The sequence below is a fragment of the Schistocerca gregaria genome, chromosome 1 (assembly GCF_023897955.1).
Source record: "Schistocerca gregaria isolate iqSchGreg1 chromosome 1, iqSchGreg1.2, whole genome shotgun sequence".
Lineage (NCBI taxonomy): Eukaryota > Metazoa > Arthropoda > Insecta > Orthoptera > Acrididae > Schistocerca > Schistocerca gregaria.
In genome coordinates this window covers 549589760-549611858 of record NC_064920.1, presented here as the reverse complement: position 1 = coordinate 549611858, position 22099 = coordinate 549589760, and the positions used below count along the sequence as shown (strand labels likewise).

The window sequence follows — 22099 nt, the reverse complement described above, 5'->3', positions numbered from 1 at the left end:
CACGGTGAGCCGTTGGGCAAATTGTCTGTCAACCTGTCCGATCTCCCGCGTGCCAGCCTGCCGCACTCCGCTGTGACTTCTGCAATGTTGGAACGTGCGGACACTCTCATTCTGTGTAGTCGACGGATCACACTCAAACACCTCTCTGCTCAAGTGGATGTCTCTGTCGATAGTTTTGACACACTTATCCACCAGTTGGGGTACGCAAAGGAGTGTGCACACTGGGTTCCTCGCCGCCTAACAGCTGACCGTAAAGAGCAATTAAGGACCATCTGTATGGAACTGTTTGTGTAATTCACGAGGAGCAGTATGCAACTGACCAGTAGCTTATTGGTACGCGGAAGGCATTGGCCCTGACATCGACCAAGAGGGCACACAGGACCTCCGAATGAGGTGGGGTAAGGCAGTCGCATAGAACGGAGATTATGTTAAAAAGTAGGGTTTTGCAGCAAAAAATAGTGGGGAACAATATGGTGTATTGGAATACTGAATAAAAGAAATCGGCTTTCAGAAAAAAGATGGGTTATTTATTGAGCGCCCCTCGTGAATCTGAATACAAGTGGGAAGAATGTTTCTATAACCTCTCTGAATGGCAAAGACGCGCATTTCTTTTGCAGTGACCCTCGCAATTCGTCCTGGGATCTGATACACGACGTGCGCTGGACAAGCCGTTGTAATCTTTGTCACTGGGTTATAGGTAGTATAGAGACATCTGTCGACAGGTGGACGCCCTGATGGACGGCATCGACTTCTACACGAAGATCTCGCGCGCGCGCTTCGAGGAGCTGTGTATGGACCTGTTCCGGTCGACGCTGCCACTGGTGGAGAAGGCGCTGGCGGACGCGCACCTCAGCAAGGCGGCGGTGCATGACGTCGTGCTGGTCGGCGGGTCGACGCGCATCCCGCGCGTGCAGTCCATGCTGCGCGACATGTTCAACGGCAAGCAGCTCTATGCCTCCATCAACCCGGACGAGGCCGTCGCCTACGGCGCGGCCGTCCAGGTCCTCTCAGCCGTTTCTTCTCACTACGAACTTGCTCTGTAGGCGTACGCTATCAAGACTGTCCGGGCGGTGGTTGATGGGAGTAGCGGAATGGATACACGAGGGCTGTTCAGAAAGTATCCGACTATTATTTATGAAATCAATCTTTATTCAGGTACAATTGTTGGTCACTAGCCACATTCGAGGTAGTCCTCTTGAGCTTATACACACCTCTCCCAACGCTGCTGCCACTAATGGAAGTATCGCTGGAAAGTCTCTGTTAGTATGGTGCGCAGCTGCTTCAACGAATTCTGCATAGTGCCTTCCCTGTTCCGAAATCTGGTCCCTTTCAGAGTATTTTTCAGTTTACGGAAAAGCCGCAAGTCACTTGAAGCTACGTCACGGGAACAGGGAGGCTGACAAATCACAGCCGTGTTGTGTTTGGCAAAAAAACCTCTGAATTACATGAGAATAATGAGCGGGTGCATTATCGTCGTCAAGTTACCAACTGCCTGCTGCCCACAAGTCTGGCCGTTTACGTTGAAATATCCACTCAGAAAAATTATGAATTACTGTGCTGGTAAACCTCTTACGTTATTTGATGTACAGACAGCTGAGCAAAACCCAACGTACTCAAATAGTTTTCTCTTTACTTATTCTGATCATCACAAAACTGACACACAATATTTTTAGCGCAACGCTATCTGATTTTCAATAATCCCTACAAAAGAATGGCCCTGACTAACAATAACCTATTCCTTCCATGAATCACTTACCTCACAAAAATCTTCGTTACTCGGACTACTTCAATACAGCTAGCGCCACTACTGCCAGCTAAATGAAAGATTCTAACTGATGAAGTCACTAACTACTGATAGGCATAGTTAGCAAATGAAAGATTTTGATAGAGAACAAACCATGTATTTACCTTAATAATGTTCAAAACTCATAATGACATTCATCTTTAGAAATTGCCTTTTTCTGGCGGACACACGTCCAGATCGTCCGCTTATAAAGTCTCGCTGCTTCACGAAGGCGACGCAGATCCTCTTGGTAGCACTCCTTATTGACATTAGTATCTTCTGGAGCGCACTCGTGATGGACCATGCCATTGTGCTAAAAATATTAAAATTTAAAAAAAAAGGATGGTCAGCATTACTTTTACATTACTGCGGACCTGCCTCGATTTTTGGTGTTGGTGATGATAAACCCGTGGCTCATAACCAATCATCACTGAGTTCAGAAAGTTAGGGTTACTGTTCACAATACCCGAAATGTTCTGTGTGATCTCCGAACGAAGTTCCTTCTGCTCATTTTTTTGCAAGTTGGGCACAGATTTTGCTGGCATCCTCCTGACGTCCATATATTCCGTTAAAGTGGGACGAATAGATTCAGTATTAAATTAACCTCGTCTGCAAGTTTTGCGGTTATGATTCGTCTATTCTGCATCAGGAGAGTCCGTACGTGATCAATAACAACTTCATTTGCAGATGTTATGGATCGTCATTATTCACTGATGCTCAGTTATCTTTGAAACACTTGTTATTTGTGTGGTAACCATTGATTTGTCGCGACTTGTCGAATCTTGTTGATTGTTTTAACTTGAGAATCGCCAAGCTTAAAACAAAATTTTAATGCGACCATGTTCTTCCATTTTTCCTGGCATTTTGCCCACGACACAAAGTCAGCAGACTGCCACTTACATGTGTTCACTTTTCAACGGCTATCCAGCAACTGTTTGCTTCGGCAGCTGCGGAAAAAATGTCTACCACCATAGAGAACGCACACGCCCCGTACCGCAGTTGGTTTCAACAATAAAAAATGAAGTCGGTTACTTTTGGAACAGCTCTCGTACTTTTTATTCTTTGGAGCCTTACATTGTACCCTTATAAACTATCTCTTACTTTAGTCGAACTGTACCCTAGATTTAATTTTTCTCCGATTTCATCCAATGCGTCTCCACTGATTGTCCAGTCTACCACCTATTATTCAGCGTTCTTTTATAGCGCCTCATTTCAAAATCTTCCGCTCTTTTCTTGCTGGTGCTGTTAGCTGTCCATGTTCCATTTCCATATAGAGCTATACTCCAGATAAAATACCGTCTGAAATGAGTTTAACTTGTACGTTTTCAGTTTAACAAATTCTCTTTTATTCAGAATTGGAGCTCGCGAATTAGAGAAGTCCTCGGACAGTCATCTCGGATGTAGGATGCTAGTAGGAGACTCGATGGGGCGCGGATGATGTTTTAAGAGAATTGTGCGAATCCGTTCAAGAGCTGATCTTTAGAGATCAATCAACTTGTTCCGCCGGTATGGGAAACTTTGAAAGAGTTCGCATAAGAGAACACTTCACAATTCTCCAATAATTCGGCCACCAAGAAAAGACACAAAAATTTCTAGCTAGCAGAGCAGACTCTGTGTTGTCTGCTTCTAAGTAGTCTGTGAAAAGTTTGTAGTAGCTGTCCATTACTAAAAAAGTCCACTGAATATTATATGGACAAAAAAATCTATCTGGAAAAGGATCATTATTTTGGGCGGCTGTCCAATAGCAATAGCACAGTAGCAGTCTAGTCTATATCTACATCTACAAGTACATACGTACTCCGTAATCCACCATACGGTGCGTGGTGGAGGCTACCTCGTACCACAAGTAGCATCTTCTCTCCCTATTCCACTCCCAAACAGAACGAGAGAAAAATGACTGCCTATATGCCTCTGTACGAGCCCTAATCCCTCTTATCTTTGTGGTCTTCCCGCGAAATATAAGTTGGTGGCAGTAAAATTGCACTGCAGTCAGCCTCAAATGCTGGTTGTTTAAATTTCCTCAGTAGCGATTCACGAAAAGAACGCCTCCTTTCCTCCGGAGACTTCCACCCGAGTTCCTGAAGCATTTCCGTAACACTCGCGTGATGATCAAACCTACCAGTAACAAATCTAGCAGCCCGCCTCTGAATTGCTTCTATGTCCTCCCTCAATCTGACCTGATAATGATCCCAAACGCTCGAGCAGTACTCAAGAATAGGTCGTATTAGTGTTTTATAAGCGGTCTCCTTTACAGATGAACCACATCTTCCCAAAATTCTACCAATGAACCGAAGACGACTATCCGCCTTCCCCACAACTGCCATTACATGCTTGTCCCACTTCATATCGCAAACACCGAAGTCCTGGCACCAGAGGTCAGAGAGGCTAAGGTCGCAGCTCTGCTTCTCGGTGGATAGCTGGCAGTACAAAGTCGACTTCGTAGGGCGACAGTTGGGCACTGGTCGTTTAAATACTATGCCGGCAGAAAAATCTGTTTGCGAACACTTGATAGGGTAGCGTGCCCATAATTGAAGTTCCAAATTCAAAACGGTGTGGACAGAGAACCACTGCGCGGAATGACGTCATATTATCGACACATGCGGAAACGTGTTCGAAAAAAAAAATTAACGAAAATTTTACCAGTAGATGGCGTAAATTAAGGTAAATGAGGTCGCCTACAATTGACACATGAATCGCAATACGACGACTTTGATTTGAGTTGCACATCACATCATCCGCACTGTTCAATTTTCATGACTGGACGAGTTCGGCAGTCAACACTTGTGGCACAGTTAGTTACGTAAACCTTTCCAGCACGGCACGGTCGTACCACATCGGATGGGAAAAATCGGTTTTTAATTGTTCTGAGACAAAAACCGCATAAAAAGCAAAATGACATCAGCTTTTCATCGTCCTGCGGCCAAAACACGCATAAAAAGCAGAATGACTGTGGTTTCTAATTGTCGTGAGACAGATGCAATACATGTTCAATACGGTATCCATTGTTACCTGCCACAAACTGAAATTCAGAAACAGCATGTTCCACAACATGTCTGAGTGTCTGGGGGGTCACGTTTAGAATGCGTTGCACAGAGCGTGCCTTCAGTTCAGCTACGTTCGCAACTGGAACACCGAACACAACATTTTTCAGATAACCGCACAGACAAAAGTTACACGCATTAAGATCAGGTGGTCTAGACAGCCACGGAATCTAGAAGGCTAGGAAAATGACGGCTGATAATTCTACACTACTTGCCCTTATAATTGCTACACCACGAACATATGCTACAGACGCGAAATTCAACCGACAGGAAGAAGATGCTATGCTATGCAAATGATTAGCTTTTCAGAGCATTCACACAAAGTTGGCGCCGGTGGCGACACCTACAGCGTGTTGACACGAGGAAAGTTTCCAACCGATTTCTCATACACAAACAGCAGTTGACCGGCGTTGTCTGGTCAAACGATGTTGTGATGCGTCGTGTGAGGAGGAGAAATGCGTACCATCACGTTTCCGACTTTGATAAAGGTCGGATTGTAGCATATCGCGATTGCGGTTTATCGTATCGCGACATTGTTGCTCGCGTTGGTCGAGATCCGATGACTATTAGCAGAATATGGAATCGGTGGTTTCAGGGGGGTAATACGGAACACCGTGCTGGATCCCAACGGCCTCGTATCACTAGCAGTCGAGATGACAGGCATCTTATCCGCATGGCTGTAACGGCTCGTGCAGTCACGCCTCGATCCCTGAGTCAACAGATGGGGTCGTTTGCAAGACAACAACCATCTGCACGAACAGTTCGACGACGTTTGCAGCAGCATGGACTATCAGCTCGGAGACCACGGCTGCGGTTACCCTTGTTGATGCATCACAGACAGGAGCGCTTGCGATGGTGTACTCAACGACGAACCTGGGTGCACGAATGGAAAAACCCGGCGTGATGGTATGGGGTGCCATTGTTTACATGTCTCGGTCACCTCTTCTTCGCATTGACGGCACTTTGAACAGTGAACGTTACATTTCAGATGTGTTACGACCTGTGGCTCTACCCTGCATTCGATCCCTGCGAAACCCTACATTTCAGCAGGATAATGCACGACTGCATGTTGAAGGTCCTTTGCGAGCCTCTCTGGATACAGAAAATGTTCGACTGCTGCCCTGACCAGCACATTCTCCAGATCTCTCACCAACTGAAAACGTCTGGTCAATGGTGGCCGAGCAACTGGCTCGTCACAATCCGCCAGTCACTACTCTTGATGAACTGTGGTACCGTGTTGAAGCTGCATGGGCAGCTGTACCTGAACACGCCATCCATGCTCTGTTTGACTCAATGCCCAGGCGTATCAAGGGCGTTATTATGGCCAGAGGTGGTTGTTCTGGGTACTGATTTCTCAGAATCTATGCAACCGAATTGCGTGAAAATGTAATCACATGTCAGATCTAGTATAATATATTTGCTCAATGAATACCCCCTTATCATCTGCATTTCTTCTTGGTGTAGCAATTTTAATGGCCAGTAGTGTAGTATTTCCGAAATGCCTCTGCAGCAGGCACTTCAATGGTTGCGCAATATGCGGTGGAGCGCCTTTCATGCTGTTGAAAGGTTGGAATGGCGTTGGTGCGCAAAAGACTCCTATAGCGTGTAACAGTGACGGTACAGGTAACAAGACCCGCGGGACTCATAAATATGGGCCTGCGATAAACGATGCCCGCGGAATGAAGTAGTACCAGCTGATGCACAAGCGGATTGTCCGTTGCCAATTTTCTGCAATTGTGCGTATTAACATCTGTCCACAGAATGTTCCATGGCTATTCATTGTCCACTTGCATGCGGGCAAGAAAATCCAGCGGGAACGTTTGTTTTGATGGCATGTTAGTAGGAAGCAACTCCTGAACATGGATGTTTTTGTAATAACAGCAATGAATAATACTGGATGGGATTTTATGCACCGTGCTCGCAGGCATGTCCAGCGTTCGGGCAATTCCCCGTACACTGCATGTTTGCAAACCACCGCTTACACCTCCTGCAGTGCTTTGACCACGTCTTCGGCCCATTTCGTATTAAATGTTTTCCTCCCATTGCCACATTACACTTCGAAAGAACCTGTGTTTTAGAACTTTGTAATCATTTTCTCCAGATCCTTAGCAGATATCGGACCAATACCTTTTCCACACACGTGACTCTCCGGAACTTCTGCAAGAGCTTTACGAGTAGCGCGCGATCCTTGATGGAGACAAGTCACAATGGGCATCTCGCACGAAACCTGAGCATCAGCCCCGTGCAGCGCGTGTGTAAGTGTTCATATTCAGACGCTTACAGCTCCATCTACTGGTAAAATTTTCGTTAATTTTTTTGTTCAATGACGTTTCGCCCGGCGTCAATAATACGCTGGCGATGATCAAATTTGACGTCATCCTGAACAGAGCTTCTCTTTCTGCAGCGTTTTGAATCTGTGACTTTAACTATAGACTCCCTGTAGATCCGCGATAGGAGTGGCTCCTCGGGACGATGTGCCGCCTGTCGGTGGGATGATCTCCTCTGCTCGCAGCAGCGGCATCCATAGGTACCCCTGACAACACGAAGAGCCAAAAAAAACTGGAACACCTCCCTTGTATCGCGCAGGGCTCCCGCGAGCACGCAGAAGTGCCGCAATGCGACGTAGCACGGACTCGACTGATGTTTGAAGTAGTGCTGGAGGGAACTGACACCATGAATCGTACAGGGCTGTCCATGAATCCGTAAGAGTACGAGGAGTGGAGATCTCTTCTGAACACCCCTCTGAACAAAGTAAGAGCATACGGACTATCAGATCAATTGTGTGATTGGATTGAGGAGTTCCTAGATAACAGAACGCAGCATGTCATTCTCAATGGAGAGAAGTCTTCCGAAGTGAGAGTGATTTCAGGTGTGCCGCAGGGGAGTGTCATAGGACCGTTGCTATTCACAATATACATAAATGACCTGCTGGATGACATCGGAAGTTCACTGAGGCTTTTTGCAGATGATGCTGTGGTGTATCGAGAGGTTGCAACAATGGAAAATTGTACTGAAATACAGGAGGATCTGCAGCGAATTGACGCATGGTGCACGGAATGGCAATTGAATCTCAATGTAGACAAGTGTAATGTGATGCGAATACATAGAAAGATAGGTCCCTTATCATTTAGCTACAAAATAGCAGGTCAGCAACTGGAAGCAGTTAATTCCATAAATTATCTGGGAGTACGCATTAGGAGTGATTTAAAATGGAATGATCATATAAAGTTGATCGTCGGTAAAGCAGATGCCAGACTGAGATTCATTGGAAGAATCCTAAGGAAATGCAATCCGACAACAAAGGAAGTAGGTTACAGTACTCTTGTTCGCCCACTGCTTGAATACTGCTCAGCAGTGTGGGATCTGCACCAGGTAGGGTTGATAGATGAGATAGAGAACATCCAACGGAGAGCAGCGTGCTTCGTTACAGGATCATTTAGTAATTGCGGAAGCGTTACGGAGATGATAGATAAACTCCAGTGGAAGACTCTGCAGGAGAGACGCTCAGTAGCTCGGTATGGGCTTTTGTTAAAGTTTCGAGAACATACTTTCACCGAAGAGTCAAGCAGTATATTGCTCCCTCCTACGTATATCTCGCGAATAGACCATGAGGATAAAATCAGAGAGATTAGAGCCCACACAAAAGCATACCGACAATCCTTCTTTCCACGTACAATACGAGACTGGAATAGAAGGGAGAACCGATAAAGGTACTCAGGGTACCCTCCGCCACACACCGTCAGGTGGCTTGCGGAGTATGGATGTAGATGTAGATATGCTCATTAATATTCATGCCTGGAGAGTTTGGTGGCAAGCGGAGGTGTTTAAATTCAGGAGAGTCTTCCTGAAGCCACTCTGTAGCAATTTTGGACGTGTGGGGCGTCGCATTGACCTCCTAGAACTGCCCAAGTCCGTCGGAATGCACAATAGATATGAACTGATGCTGGTAATCTGACAGGATGCTTACATACGCATCACCTGTCAAAGTAGTATATAGACGTATCAGAGGTCGCATATCACTCTAACTGCACACGTCCCATATCATTACAGAGCCTGCACCAGCTCGAACAGTCCCCTGCTGACATGCAGGCTCTGTAGAGTCACGAGGTAGCCTCCATATTCAAACACGTTCATTCGCTCGATACAACTTGAAACGAGACTCGTCCGACCAGGCAACATGGTTCCAGTCGTCAATAGTCTAATATCGGTGTTGACGGGCCAGGCGAGGCGTAAAACGTTGTGTCGTGCAGTCATGTACACGAGTGGGCTTTCGGCCCCGAAAGCCCATATCGATGATGTTTCGTTGAATGGTTCGCACGCTGACACTTGTTGATGGTCGAGCATAGAAATTTGCAGCAATTTGCAGCACCTTCTGTCACGTTGAACGATTCTCTTCCGTCATCATTGGGCCCTTTCTTGCGGGATCTTTTTCCGGAGGATTCCTGATACTCACGGTACACTCATGAAATGATTATACGGAAAAATCCCCACTTCATCGCTACTTTGGAGATGCTGTGTGCCATCGCTCTTGTGCCGACTATAACACCACGTTCAAACTCACTTAAATGTTGATAACCTGCCATTGTAGCAGCAGTAACCAGTCTAACAACTGCGCCAGACTCTTGTTATCTCATATAGACATTGCCGACCGCAGCGCCGTATTCTGCCTATTTACATATCTGTGTATTTGAAAACGCCTGCCTATACCAGTTTCTTTGCCGCTTCAGCGTATTAGTATTTTAGTTCTCACTGCTGTGGCCCCTACGAACCCTCTCTTCATCTACCTACGGCGCTGTCCCGTCAGGCTGGTGGTCTATGTGTCCCGACATATCAACGTTCCCGTGTGTGAGTATGAAATTCTAATTAATTACTCATGGTGCTTGGTAAGCAGAGCTCTTATGTCAGACCGCAGATCCAGTAGCCTACTGAAGGTGGTATTGGATAAAAGATGTAGAATTGATGAATTTTAACTGAAGCCAGTAAGCTAAATTTGGTTTCGTGTAAACTGAAGGTGTGATGTTTTTGTGTCATCTTTTTACTTATCAGCACTGCCTTTGAGCTGTTATCTTGTTTTGTTTCTAGTGGAGATTACATGCGTAGTTGCTAGCAGCCGACTAGAGGCATGAATGAACTGTTAGCGGTGTACATTTTCCATCCAGAGATCGTATTTCGGAATCTTTCTGAAAGTAGTTAGATGCTACGGAGCATTTATTGGTAGCATAGAAAAAGTGATAATTTTAATCCTGCCTCGCGAGCCAAACAGAGACTGGCGACCCTTATTTCTTACTTGAGTACTCAATAGTGGTGAGATTTAATCCAGGTCCGTCAATAAATTTTTCCGAGTAAATGTTATGAGCAGTACATTGTGTAGTTTGTCTCATGTGCCGCACATCAGAAACTATGAGTGGATTCTGGCCAAGTCCACGAGTTTGACATCATGGAAACGCCAAAGGCGAAATCGCCAGGATATTTTAGAGTTAAAGCTCATACTGACGATTACAAACAGTAACTAATCTCCTGCATTATTCGTGAATGTAACAGGAAAGAGAGAAATTGTAGTGCTACCAGAAGTATCCACGACCACACATTGTAATGTGGCTTAAGGATTATACACTGATGACCATTAATGTCGCAACATCAAATTTTACTTATTGTACAAATACAGTGTGTCTCAAACGGTTTGTCAAATTAAAAAGGTGATAGTGGGACCACAACTGATTATATTGAGATGGGGAACCAGTGGCCGGAAACGCATAGTTACTGTGTTGTGGACATACACGCTATACATCGCATATCAACGGCATAGCTCTTAGTGTGCAAAGCGATGACCGCCCTTCCCAATGCATGTATTGCAAAGGCGCATGCAGTTCTTGGAGGCTCTGGCCGTTGTTGTCCACGGAGGGATGTGGTTTCAGCACGACTGTGCACCAGCCCACTTCGGTGTCAGTGCCCTCGAGCGCCCGAAAAATACGAACCCTCACCGTCTGATTGGAAGGGAAATTTTTGGAAACTTGTGGTAAGGTCTGATGGGACCAAACTGCTGAGGTCATCGGTCTCTAAGCCTACACACTACTTAATCTAACTTAAACTAACACACACCCTTACCCGAGGGGAGGACTCCAACCTCCGACGGGGAGGGGGGGGGGGGGGGGGGGCGCACGGCCCGTGACAAGGTGCCCCTAGACCGTGCGGCGGCCACTCGGCGCCGCTTGAAGGGAAGGTCCTGTCCCATGACCAGCAAGATCGCCGGATTTCACACGTCTGGACTTTTTCAAGACTTTGGTGTTGGAACCCCCGTAGAAATGGATGAAGACCTGATTGCTAGGTTCCAAGCTGACTGTCCACTGGTACATCAGACACCAGGGATCTTTGAAAGAGTGTGGCAAAACGTCATGCACTGTTGCCATTCATTCACTGAGATTAGCGGTCGTCCCTTTGAACAGTTACTATGAGATACGTTGTTATGTGGTTATGCTGTGTATGTCCACAACACGATAAATATGCATTTCCAACCACTGGTTCTCGATCTGAACGGTTGTGGACCCACTATCACCTGTTTCAGTTTGATCCAAAAGGTTTGAGACACCCTCTCTACTACAGTAGGTAGAATACATGATTAAATTTTCTGGTGATTTGCGGGTATGCAAGATGTGAAATTTATTACACAAAGCTGCCACCTCTTGCAGCAGCAGTGGCTCTAATCCTTCTGAGTGTAGAATTAAACTGATGTTGGTTGACAGATACCAGTGCATCGTTCCATACGGCTTTGATTCTATGCCACAGTTCATCGACGGTAGTGGCTAGCGAGTTGTCGTGTGACAGCCTCTCGTAAGCCCAGAAAAAGATCTGCTGTCCATGATAAAAGTCGAACACCCTCTGCATGAAGGTAGATGAACACAGCATGGGCAAAATGCCGTCTTGCATTATCTTGTTCAGCCACAGTGTCATGGAAACCTCGAAGCTAGGGCACTGTCATCTCCCTGACCTTGTCAAGTACTCAGTAACATCCATACTACCACTCCAGGGTGCTGTATGCGTATGACTGTGATGAATACTGTACGTGGTTGACCCCCAGGCTAAGTTGAAAACGTTATTATCAACTAATTTTTTTTCTTTTTCTTTTCAATTTTTCATTCTAAGGCAGTGAAGCTGTGTTCCATTGCTGAGAGATGTGCCTGGGTCTGTGCTGGTTTGATACCGGAGCCCGCTCGATATGGCCACCTACTCACATTCAGTTCACATGAATAGTTTTCTCATAGTGAGTACTGCTGACGAGGTAACACTTTACTGAAGATTCGCTGACTAGGCCATACTTGCAAAGTCCCCTCTAACAGCCAATCAGATTGTTGTGAATGGTCACGTGAGGGGCCCAGGACTGATTTGTTGCAAAGTCTCCTCTAGCAGCCAATCAGATGGTTGTGAATGGTCACGTGAGGGTCCCAGGACTGACTTGTGAAAGTGCACTGGCAGCGCCAAGACGCTCTCTTGCTAACCAGACCTTGACCCAACTGCACATACCTTCCTGCTTCTCCTTATTCTGGGGCTATAACCCTTTAGTCTGGCCGTCGTTAATCTGCAACTAGCTGCATCTTTCAGCTGTATCCGTTCAGGCTAGATTTAGTGGAATAAACCTGCAGCCAGAGTTTTACATTTTTGTGATGTTTTGCTCACCCAGATGTCCACATTCCTTCTCCCTCGCGGCATTATCGCCAAATCCTGTACAATATCATACGGCTATGTTCGTTCTGCTGGGTGCCCCAGACATGTCCATCATATTCTGTGGTGGAATCACGACTCGTCTGAAAAGCGGACGTGGTGGCACTTCTCTATCCGCTATTGTTGTTTGGCGGACAACCATTGGCCTGCCGCGAACCGCGAGACCGCTATGGTCGCAGGTTCGAATCCTGCCTCGGGCATGGGTGTGTGTGATGTCCTTAGGTTAGTTAGGTTTAAGTAGTTCTAAGTTCTAGGGGACTGACGACCTCAGATGTTAAGTCCCATAGTGCTCAGAGCCATTGGCCTGCCTTTCTGTGCTGCAGTGTCAAGGGAAGCTGCAATAATAGTTGCTGTGCTAAGTGAACAAGCCCATTTCCTGACTCGATGTACAAGAGGTGGCAGTAGGAAGGTAATGCTGGTTCAAGTACAGAGTGTGTCACTGATGCCATCAAATGGGTCTGAACGCTATGGGACTTAACGTCTGAGGTCATCAGTCCCCTAGACCTTAGAACTACTTAAACCTAACTAACCTGAAGACATCACACACATCCATGCCCGAGGCAGGGTTCGAACCTGCGACCGTAGCGGGCGCGCGGTTCCAGACTGTAGAACCTAGAACCGCTCGGCCACTCCGGCCGGCACTGATGACATCATCGATGATCTCATCAATGACACGCTCTGTGCTTGAACTGGCACTACATACCTACTAATGGCTGCACAGCCAAGCAAACAAAGTACCTGTCTCGTAGGATGCTCCTCGCCAAGGGGTTGTTGAGATCCCATATGGTGTTGAGCATTGTCCTCCCATGAATTCCACATTCATATAAAAGTCGTGAGTTCCAGATGTGTGCAGCAATATTGCGGACTGATAAACCACAATCTTTATAGACCATGATCCTGTCATTCCATCCCACAAGAAACATAACATGATCTTTGAACAAATAAACAACATTCAAATGGCAGTAGTATTTCACACATAAGGTATAAACGAGCTGTGCATTGGCAGAGCTGTCATTAGTACTCAAGTGATTCACGTGAAAAGGTTTTTGACTTGATTATGGCTACATGACAGGACTTTACAGACTTTGAACGCATATTGGTAGTTGGAACTAGATGCGTGGGACATTGCATCTCGGAAATCGTTAACGAATTCAATACTCCAAGATCCTTAATGTCAAGAGTGTGCCAAGAATAACAAATTTCAGGCATTATCTCTCACCACAGTCAACGCAGCGGCCGACGGCCTTCACTTAACGACCAAGAGCAGGCGCTTGAACACATTGTCAGTGCTAACAGACAACTACGTGAAATAACAACAGAAATCAACTTGAGACGCACGAGGAACTTATTGGGTTGTTTTCGGGGGAGGAGACCAGACAGCGAGGTCATCGGTCTCATCGGATTAGGGAAGGAAGAGGAAGGAAGTCGGCCGTGCCCTTTCAAGGGAACCATCCCGGCATTTACCTGGAGCGATTTAGAGAAATCACGGAAAACCTAAATCAGGTTGGCCGGACGCGGGATTTAACCGTAGTCCTCCCGAATGCGACGGTGACGAACTTATTCATTGGGACAGTGAGGCGGAATCTGGCGTCTAGCAGACAACCGACGGGAGTGCCATTGCTAACAGCACGACATCACATGTAAGCACCTCCCCTGGCCTCGTCACCGTATCGATTGGACCCTCGACCACTGGAAACAATGGCCTGGTCAGCTGAGTCACGATTTCAGTTGGTCCAAAATCTTCAAATGTGTGTCGAATCTTATGGGACTTAACTGCTAAGGTCATCAGTCCCTAAGCTTACACACTACTTAATCTAAATTATCCTACGGACAAACACACACAGCCATGCCCGAGGGAAGACTCGAACCTCCGCCGGGACCAGCCGCACAGTCCATTACTGCACCGCCTCAGACCGCTCGGCTAATCCCGCGCGGCTTTCAGTTGGTAAAAGTTGATGGTATGGTTCGGGTGTGGCGCAGACCCCACGAAGCCATGGACCTAGGTTGTAAACAGAACAACTGTGAAAGCTGTTCCTGGCTCCATAATGGTGTGGCCTGTGTTTACATGGAGCGGACTGTGACCTCAGGCCCAACTGAATCGATCATTGACTGAAAATGTTTATATTAGGCTGCTTGGAGACCATTTGCAACCACCCATTGACTTCATGTTCCCAAAAAACAATAAAATTTGTTTAGATGACAATGCGCCATTTCACCAGACCACAATTATTCGTGATTGATTTGAAGGACATCCTGCATAATTTAAGCGAATGATTCAGCCACTCGGATCGCCCGACATGAGTTCTATCGAACATTTATGGGACATAACCAAGAGGTCAGGTCAGTACATGTACAAAATCCTGCACAGGCAACAGTTTCGCATTTATGGCCGGTTATAGGGGCAGCATGGTTCAATATTTCTGATGGGGACTTCCAATGACTTGTTGAGTCGATGGCACGTCGAGAAGCTGCACTAAGCTTGGCAAAAGAATTCCGACATTAAATTAGGCGGTGTCCAATGACTTCTGTCACCTCAATGTAATATTATGTTGATTAATAACAACATAATACTTAGAGACGTTGTTACAGCTTTGTCAGGGATTTCCTGTCAACAAGTAGGATAAATACAAGAAAATAGGTTTGAGGCTCCAGAAAATGATACAGCACATAAAGTTCAACCAGACTTGCAAGAGGAACAGGTTAAATCTAAACCAGCCGCAGAAACGTTGAAATTATATGCAGAAAAGTGTTGGTTACTAAATGAGGTTAAGAGGCTGTATTCGAAAAAGCCGTACCTGAAAGTGATACTGTGCGAAATATAGTACGTAAGAAATTCCACAGTCCTCATTGCAACTGATAGAAAAAAACTGAAAACAACATATGGACAGCAATGAAACAATAAACAACACATCCATCAGTCCATTGATGCATAAAAACTCGCAAATCCCAAAGTGGAAAATGCACACAACACACACACACACACACACACACACACACAGACACACACACACACACACACACACACACACACAACGACAACAGCACACAGAAACAAAGTACATGTTATACTATGACTTACATACTTAATTGAACACACGGAGTGGCAAACTCACTAAAGAAACAGGGTCTCCTTTCAGCATATAAAACTGTGCAAACTCACCAAACAAACTTGCGTCAACCAACAATCAAAGGGGCAAATTTTAGGGATAAGAAAATACTGACTTGAATGTCAAAGTTGTAATGCAGTATACATATGCAGAAATTTTAGAACAGTACAAATAACATATCAGGTATTGGATGTATGAAACAAACCATTTCAGATTTACGGAGCACTTAAAACATCATCTCACCAACTTGAACAAGATATGAAAATCATCGAGATAATTAACCACAACAAATGCCTTATAGCAATGCGGGGTAACTACTAAATTCAGAACCTCTTTGCAGAGAACGAACACGTGATAAAATGACAAGACACATATCAACAAATGCTTTGCTAAACTTAATAAAAGAATTGATAACGTAAAAAAGTATCCGTTTACACACCTAACCAAGTTAACACAAGCCCACACACTTATCCACCCAAAACTCCCACGCCACCCACCCTTCCACCCGGACACCCACCCACACACACGCACACACACACACACACACACACACACACACACACACACAGAGAGAGAGAGAGAGAGAGAGAGAGAGAGAGAGAGAGAGAGAGAGACGAGGGGGGGGGGAGAAGTAATCGGCAGCTAAGTGGCTATGTTTTCATATATTACTATTTCACTGACATCACAAACACACTTTCGATAGTTGGCTATAACATTCAATAGCTGGTAACAACATGCAGAAATAACATCAAGCAAATAAGTTTTCATTTCTGTAAAACGGAAAAAAGAACACATGTAGAGCGGCTTCTCCGAAATTTGTAGGTAGCGTGACAGAGACCGAGTGTGGCCTGGTATAGACGAGTAATTCTCTACTCTAGTGCAGGAGAATAAGGCAGTCAATGGATACAAATGCCCTTTATTGTTTTTTACTTGTAAACATTCAATCTTCTTGTCACAGCTATTGTTCACTGGAACACTGGTGAGTGTGACACACATTCCGTCACAGAGGCTCCCTGCAAGTTGACCTCCTAGCACCGTTCTCGTCTGCGACAGCGCATGTCCTCTGACGCTGATTCGAAAGAATTGGGGCCATCTCAAGTGTCCGGGCCCATGTGGAGAAAAGATTCAAAGCCACAATGTTAGCCGGTAAAGTCATGGTGACCATCCTCCGGAACTCTGAAGCAGGTATTCTGTTTGACGCCATCCTTCACGAATGGATGTGGCTGGCTGCGTGAGGCTCAGCGCCACATGGCTGAGGATCTCAGTTCAAGTCTCTGAACTTCCGAAGATGGGTGAACTTCGACAAGTAGGCAGCACAGTGTAAGGCTGCCAACGCAGTCAGGCAACAGCAGGGCATTCAAAGCTCGGTGATGGTGTGGGCTAGTGCATCAAAGGCACGAGGAGTGGTCAATAAGTTATGCAACTCTTTTTTTCACGACCAATTTCGGTTGAAGAAAATGCCGAATTTGTTGTGAGACACCTTGGAATATTCCCACTTCACTCCCGATAGTTTTATGAAGTTTCGACAGACGTCGGTGATATACATAGCCTTCAAAATGGCGTCCGTAAAGGAGGTGTCTTCCAACCAGAGTTGAGTTTCTTTCGGCGGAAAACCAGAGCATCGCAGATATTCACAGGCGCTTAAGGAATGTCTACGGAGACGTGGGAGTGAAAAAAGCAGGGTGAGTCGTTGGGAGAGGCGTCTGTCATCTTCGCAATGAGGTCGAGGAAACCTGTCCAACCTCAAGCGTGCCGGACGGCCGCATGCGGCTGTCACTCCTGCAGTGTTGGAAAGTGCGGACAGTCTCATTTTTTCTTCGGAGCAGAGATGGTGTGGTATCACTCCATGAGTTGCCGTTTTGTTACCGGTTCTAAGTGATGTACCCATGTTTCGTCACCTGTAACGATGTTCGATAAAAATGGTCACGAACAGACTCATAGCGCACAAGCAATAGTAATATATGAAAACATAGCCACTTAGCTGCCGGATCACAACCAAACATCTCACTGCGCAACTGGACGTCACTGATGGCAGTGCTGACACAATTGTCCACCTATTGGGGTACTCAAAGGTGACTGCCTGTGTGGGTCCTCGCCGTCTAACAGAAAACCATTAAGTGCAATGGTGAAATGAAAGACTATTTGTGCGGAATTGCTTGTGCGCTATGAGTCTGTTCGTGACCATTTTTATCGAACATCTCTGCTCCGAAGAAAAAATTCAAAGCCGGTATAGTCATCGAAACGGTCTTCTGGGACTCTGAGGGAGTTACTCTGTTTGATGTCCTCCCTCATGGTGTGACGATCAACTCAGAAAGTGTCTCTGATACAGTACCCTCAGGAAATTGAAGAAACGACTTCAGCGTGTTTGTCGTCACAAAAACGCAAACGAACTTCTCCTTCTCCATGACAATGCAACGCCTCAAAAAATTCTGCGCAGCCGAGAGAAGCTTACGAAATTTCATTGGGCTGTTTTTCCTCATCCACTCTAAGCCCAGATCTCGCACTTTCCGCTGGCCGGTGTGGCCTTGAATCCTGCCTCGGGCATGGATGTGTGTGATGTCCTTAAGTTTGTTAGGTTTTAGTAGTTCTATGTTCTAGGGAATTGATGACCTCAGATGTTAAGTCCCATAGTGATCAGAGCCATTTGAACCATTTTTTGTTTCGCTCTTTCCGAGTTCCATCTGTTTGGCCCAATGAAACATGTACTGCGCAACTAGCAGTACGTGGGTGACAGGGAGGTTATTGGTGCAGCAAGACATTGGTTCAAATTCAAATAGGTCTAAGCACTTTGGGCCTTAACATCTGATGTCATCAGTCCCATAGACTTAGAACTACTTAAACCTAACTAACCTAAGGACATCACACACATCCGTGCCCGAGGCAGTATTAGAACCGTAGCAGCAGCCCGGTTCCGGACTGAAGCGCCTAGAACCGCTCGGCCACAATGGCCGGCTAGCAACACACTGGCTCCGGCGTCGACCAGTAGAGTGGTACCACGTGGGTACACGGGCCCTCCCAATACGGTGGCGTAAGGCTGTCACATTGAACACAGATTACTTTAAAAATTGGGGTTTTGTAGCCAGAAGAGTGACGAATAATATGGTGTGTTGGAATCTTGAATAAAACTAACCTGCTTTCAGAAAAAAAATTGCTGCATTACTTACTGAACGCTCTTCACACATCGTCGTCTTGACGGCAGCATTCCACACAGGCCAACATCATCACATAGTCCAGTTGTCCAAAGATGACTGGCTGGCTGTGTGGATATAAATACTGCTATCTGAAGCTGATCATGAGGAGGAAGAAGTTCTGTCACATTCCTTCATCTCGCAGAAGGTTGTCCGTGGCCCTAGTCATTGCCTCGTGGAAGTAGACTGAAGCAAGGAAGCTGCCCACGCTGAAGGGTGCTGTATCAGGCATAAGTCATAGGCTGCAGTGATCAGTGCCTAAAACTGGCGTTGTGGCTACAGCGTCTGTTAGTTCATTTGCAATAGAAACGTAAATTACTATTAAATATCAGAAAAGCAGAAAATCCCGGAACAGTTTATAATTTCAATGTGTAATGTCGAATATGTGAAACAAAATAGTATGAATTAACACAAATGTGTCTATATCTCAGGCCACTGAAGATCCCTTTAATTAAAAAAGATGAAACACATGTGGCACAAGAGATTTCTTTAATTCAATTATTATTAGACGGATACAAATTAATAATTGTCAACGTGATATTCAAATGTCATTTCCGAATGAAATTTCCATTGTGTAATCTTTCCTTATATACAGAATACGGATGATATTATTGCTATATATTTTGTACAGTTCCGCTGTAATGATAATCATTTGCGTATTCCAATGTGTATAAGGGGTGTTCAGTAAATAATGGAGCACATTTTTTTCTGAAAGAAGGTTGCTTTTATTCAGGATTCCAGTGCACCATATTATTCCCCATTCTTTTGACTGCTAAACATAATTTTTCTACACAATCTCCGATGATTGCGAGGCGTTACGCTGCCGTACTGCGAGAGTCTGTATGTCCGGACTCTACTGGTCGACGCCGGGGCCAAGGTCTTGCTACATCAATAACCACCCCACCATCCACGTACTGCTCCCCGTGGAGTGCATCTTTCATTGGGCCACACAGATGGAAGTCCGAAAGTGCAAGATCCGAGCTTTGGGGTACACGAGGAAGAACAGGCCTCTCGGGTGCGAAGAGTTGGGTTAGGCCTTGTGTTGTAATGGATCATGGATCATGGATGATGTTACAATGTTTGTATTTTTGTGGCGACAAACACGCTGAAGTCGTTTCTTCAGTTTCCTGAGGGTAGCACAATACACTTCCGCGTTGATATTTGCACCATGAGAGAGAAATCAAACAGAATAACCCATTCAGAGTCCCAGAAAGCCTTCATCATGACTTTACCGGCTGAGGGTACGGCTTTGAACATTTTCTTGGGTGGAAAAATGGTGTGGCGCTCCGATTCGAAGTGATGGACTTATAGTTCGTCGCTTGTGAAGATGTTAGATAAAAAATTGTCACGATCAGCCCCGTAACTCGCAAGCAATTCTTCAGAGATGGTCCTTCGTTGGTGTTCATGGTCTTCTGTTAGGCGACGAGGAATCCAGTGGGCAAACACCTCTGAGTGCACCAACTGGTGGACGAGTGTGTTGCCAGCCGCTGTGGCCGAGCGGTTCTGGGCGCTTCAGTCTGGAACCACGCTGCTGGTACGGTCGCAGGTTCGAATCCTGCCTCGGGCATAGATGTGTGTGATTTCCTTAGGTTAGTTAGGTTTAAGTAGTTCTAAGTCTAGGGGACTGATGGCCTCAGATGTTAAGTCCTGTAGTGCTCAAAGCCATTTGAACCATTTGAATGAGTGTGTCAGCACTACCAAGAGATACGTCCAATTGACCAGCGAGGAGTTCGATTGTGATCCGTTGATCACCTCGTATGAGAATTTGCGCACCTTCCAACACAGCATGAGTGACAACTGTGAACTGTGTGCGGCTGGCCGGCACTAGCGACGTCGGACAGGTTTGCGCGACCTGTTGCGACGATGACAGACGCTTCGCACAACGACTCACCGTGCTTTTGTTCACTGCTAGGTATCCGTAGACATTAAGCAAGCGCCTATGAATATCTGCGATGCTCTGGTCTTCCGCGAAAAGAACTCAACGACGGGTCTCTTCTTGGAACACATCTCCTCTACAGACGCCACTTTGTAGGCTACGTATAGCGCCGCCACCTATCGGAACTTCATGAAGCTATATAGACTGAAGCGGGAAAAGTTTCATAAATTGGCCAAGGAGAAAAGTATTGCATAGCTTATTGAACGCCGCGCGTAGTACACTTGATGCTATTTTAATGTTATTTTTTTGGGTGCTACCTTTACTGCGTTGTAAATTTGATGGCCAGCAGTGTCGATGTAGACGTAGAAGGTAATGCGGAGGTGTATGAAAGAGAGGTTGCACGTGCGGTGCGCAGGCGGCCATCATCAGCGGGGACAAGAGCGCCAACCTGCAGGAGGTGCTGTTGGTGGACGTGACGCCGCTGTCGCTGGGCATCGAGACGGCCGGCGGCATCATGACGGCGGTCGTCGACCGCAACACGCGCATCCCCTGCTCGCTCACCAAGACCTTCTCCACCTACGCCGACAACCAGCCCGCCGTCACCGTCCAGGTGAGCGCAAACCATTCACTGTACGGACTCAGCCAGAGGCGCTGCGGAGCCGCGAACGCACGCAGCTAAAGCCTCCTCACAGCCCGTGGCACGGTCAGCTTCAGGTCTCTCAGGACGCCACACATTTCACGCAGTGACGAGGATCTTAGCTGTCCTGTCAGCTGAAATCGTACAGGGGGTATCAATGTTGCACTGCATTAGTGCTAATATGTGAGTTAAATACAAGGCAAAGTAACACAAATGGTTAATCGAAATGCATTTCGCGCAGGAATGAAATGTTTGCAACAAATATACTTACAAAAAAAAATCGCACTAGAAGATGAAAATACTGTCTACCATGAAAAACCAACCAAAAACTGGCTTGTAAACATCATCTGCGGACGCACCACTCTTTTGGGATTATAGAACTTTATTTTTCGTTAATGTAGCCATTTGTAATACTTATATTATTTTTACTTTCGCAGCTACGGTGTTCAGTGGAACACTGGTGTTCCTTGGGAACTGAATAAGTATTCCGCGAAAATGTATTAAGAACATAACGTTTCTTTCTCGACATTTTTTCTAATTTTTAACAATTTTTTTTTATTTCTGTGTTATTGCTTATCATGTAAAATTGAAGTTATCACTGGATAAAACAAGTTTTTCTTAGTTCTTAAAATTTCATATTTTATTAGCCTTACAAACAAACAAGGTTTTCCGTCGAAGTACCAGAATTAAAGTGTTGTGCCAGAGAAAAAGTTTGGGAACCCCTGAAATACACGGTTTGTACAGTTCTTGG

The 22099-nt window shown here is 45.8% G+C and overlaps 1 protein-coding gene across 1 annotated transcript in view; it reads left to right on the top strand.

Annotated features, from left to right (window-relative positions):
• Positions 1-22099, top strand: part of LOC126356037 (heat shock protein 70 B2-like) — a 152452-nt gene that overhangs the window by 94567 nt on the left and 35786 nt on the right. Inside the window, exons 4-5 of the mRNA XM_050006704.1 lie at positions 723-1001; positions 21127-21321. Coding sequence (XP_049862661.1) covers positions 723-1001; positions 21127-21321 — 474 coding nt within the window. The remainder of the gene's footprint in view (positions 1-722; positions 1002-21126; positions 21322-22099) is intronic.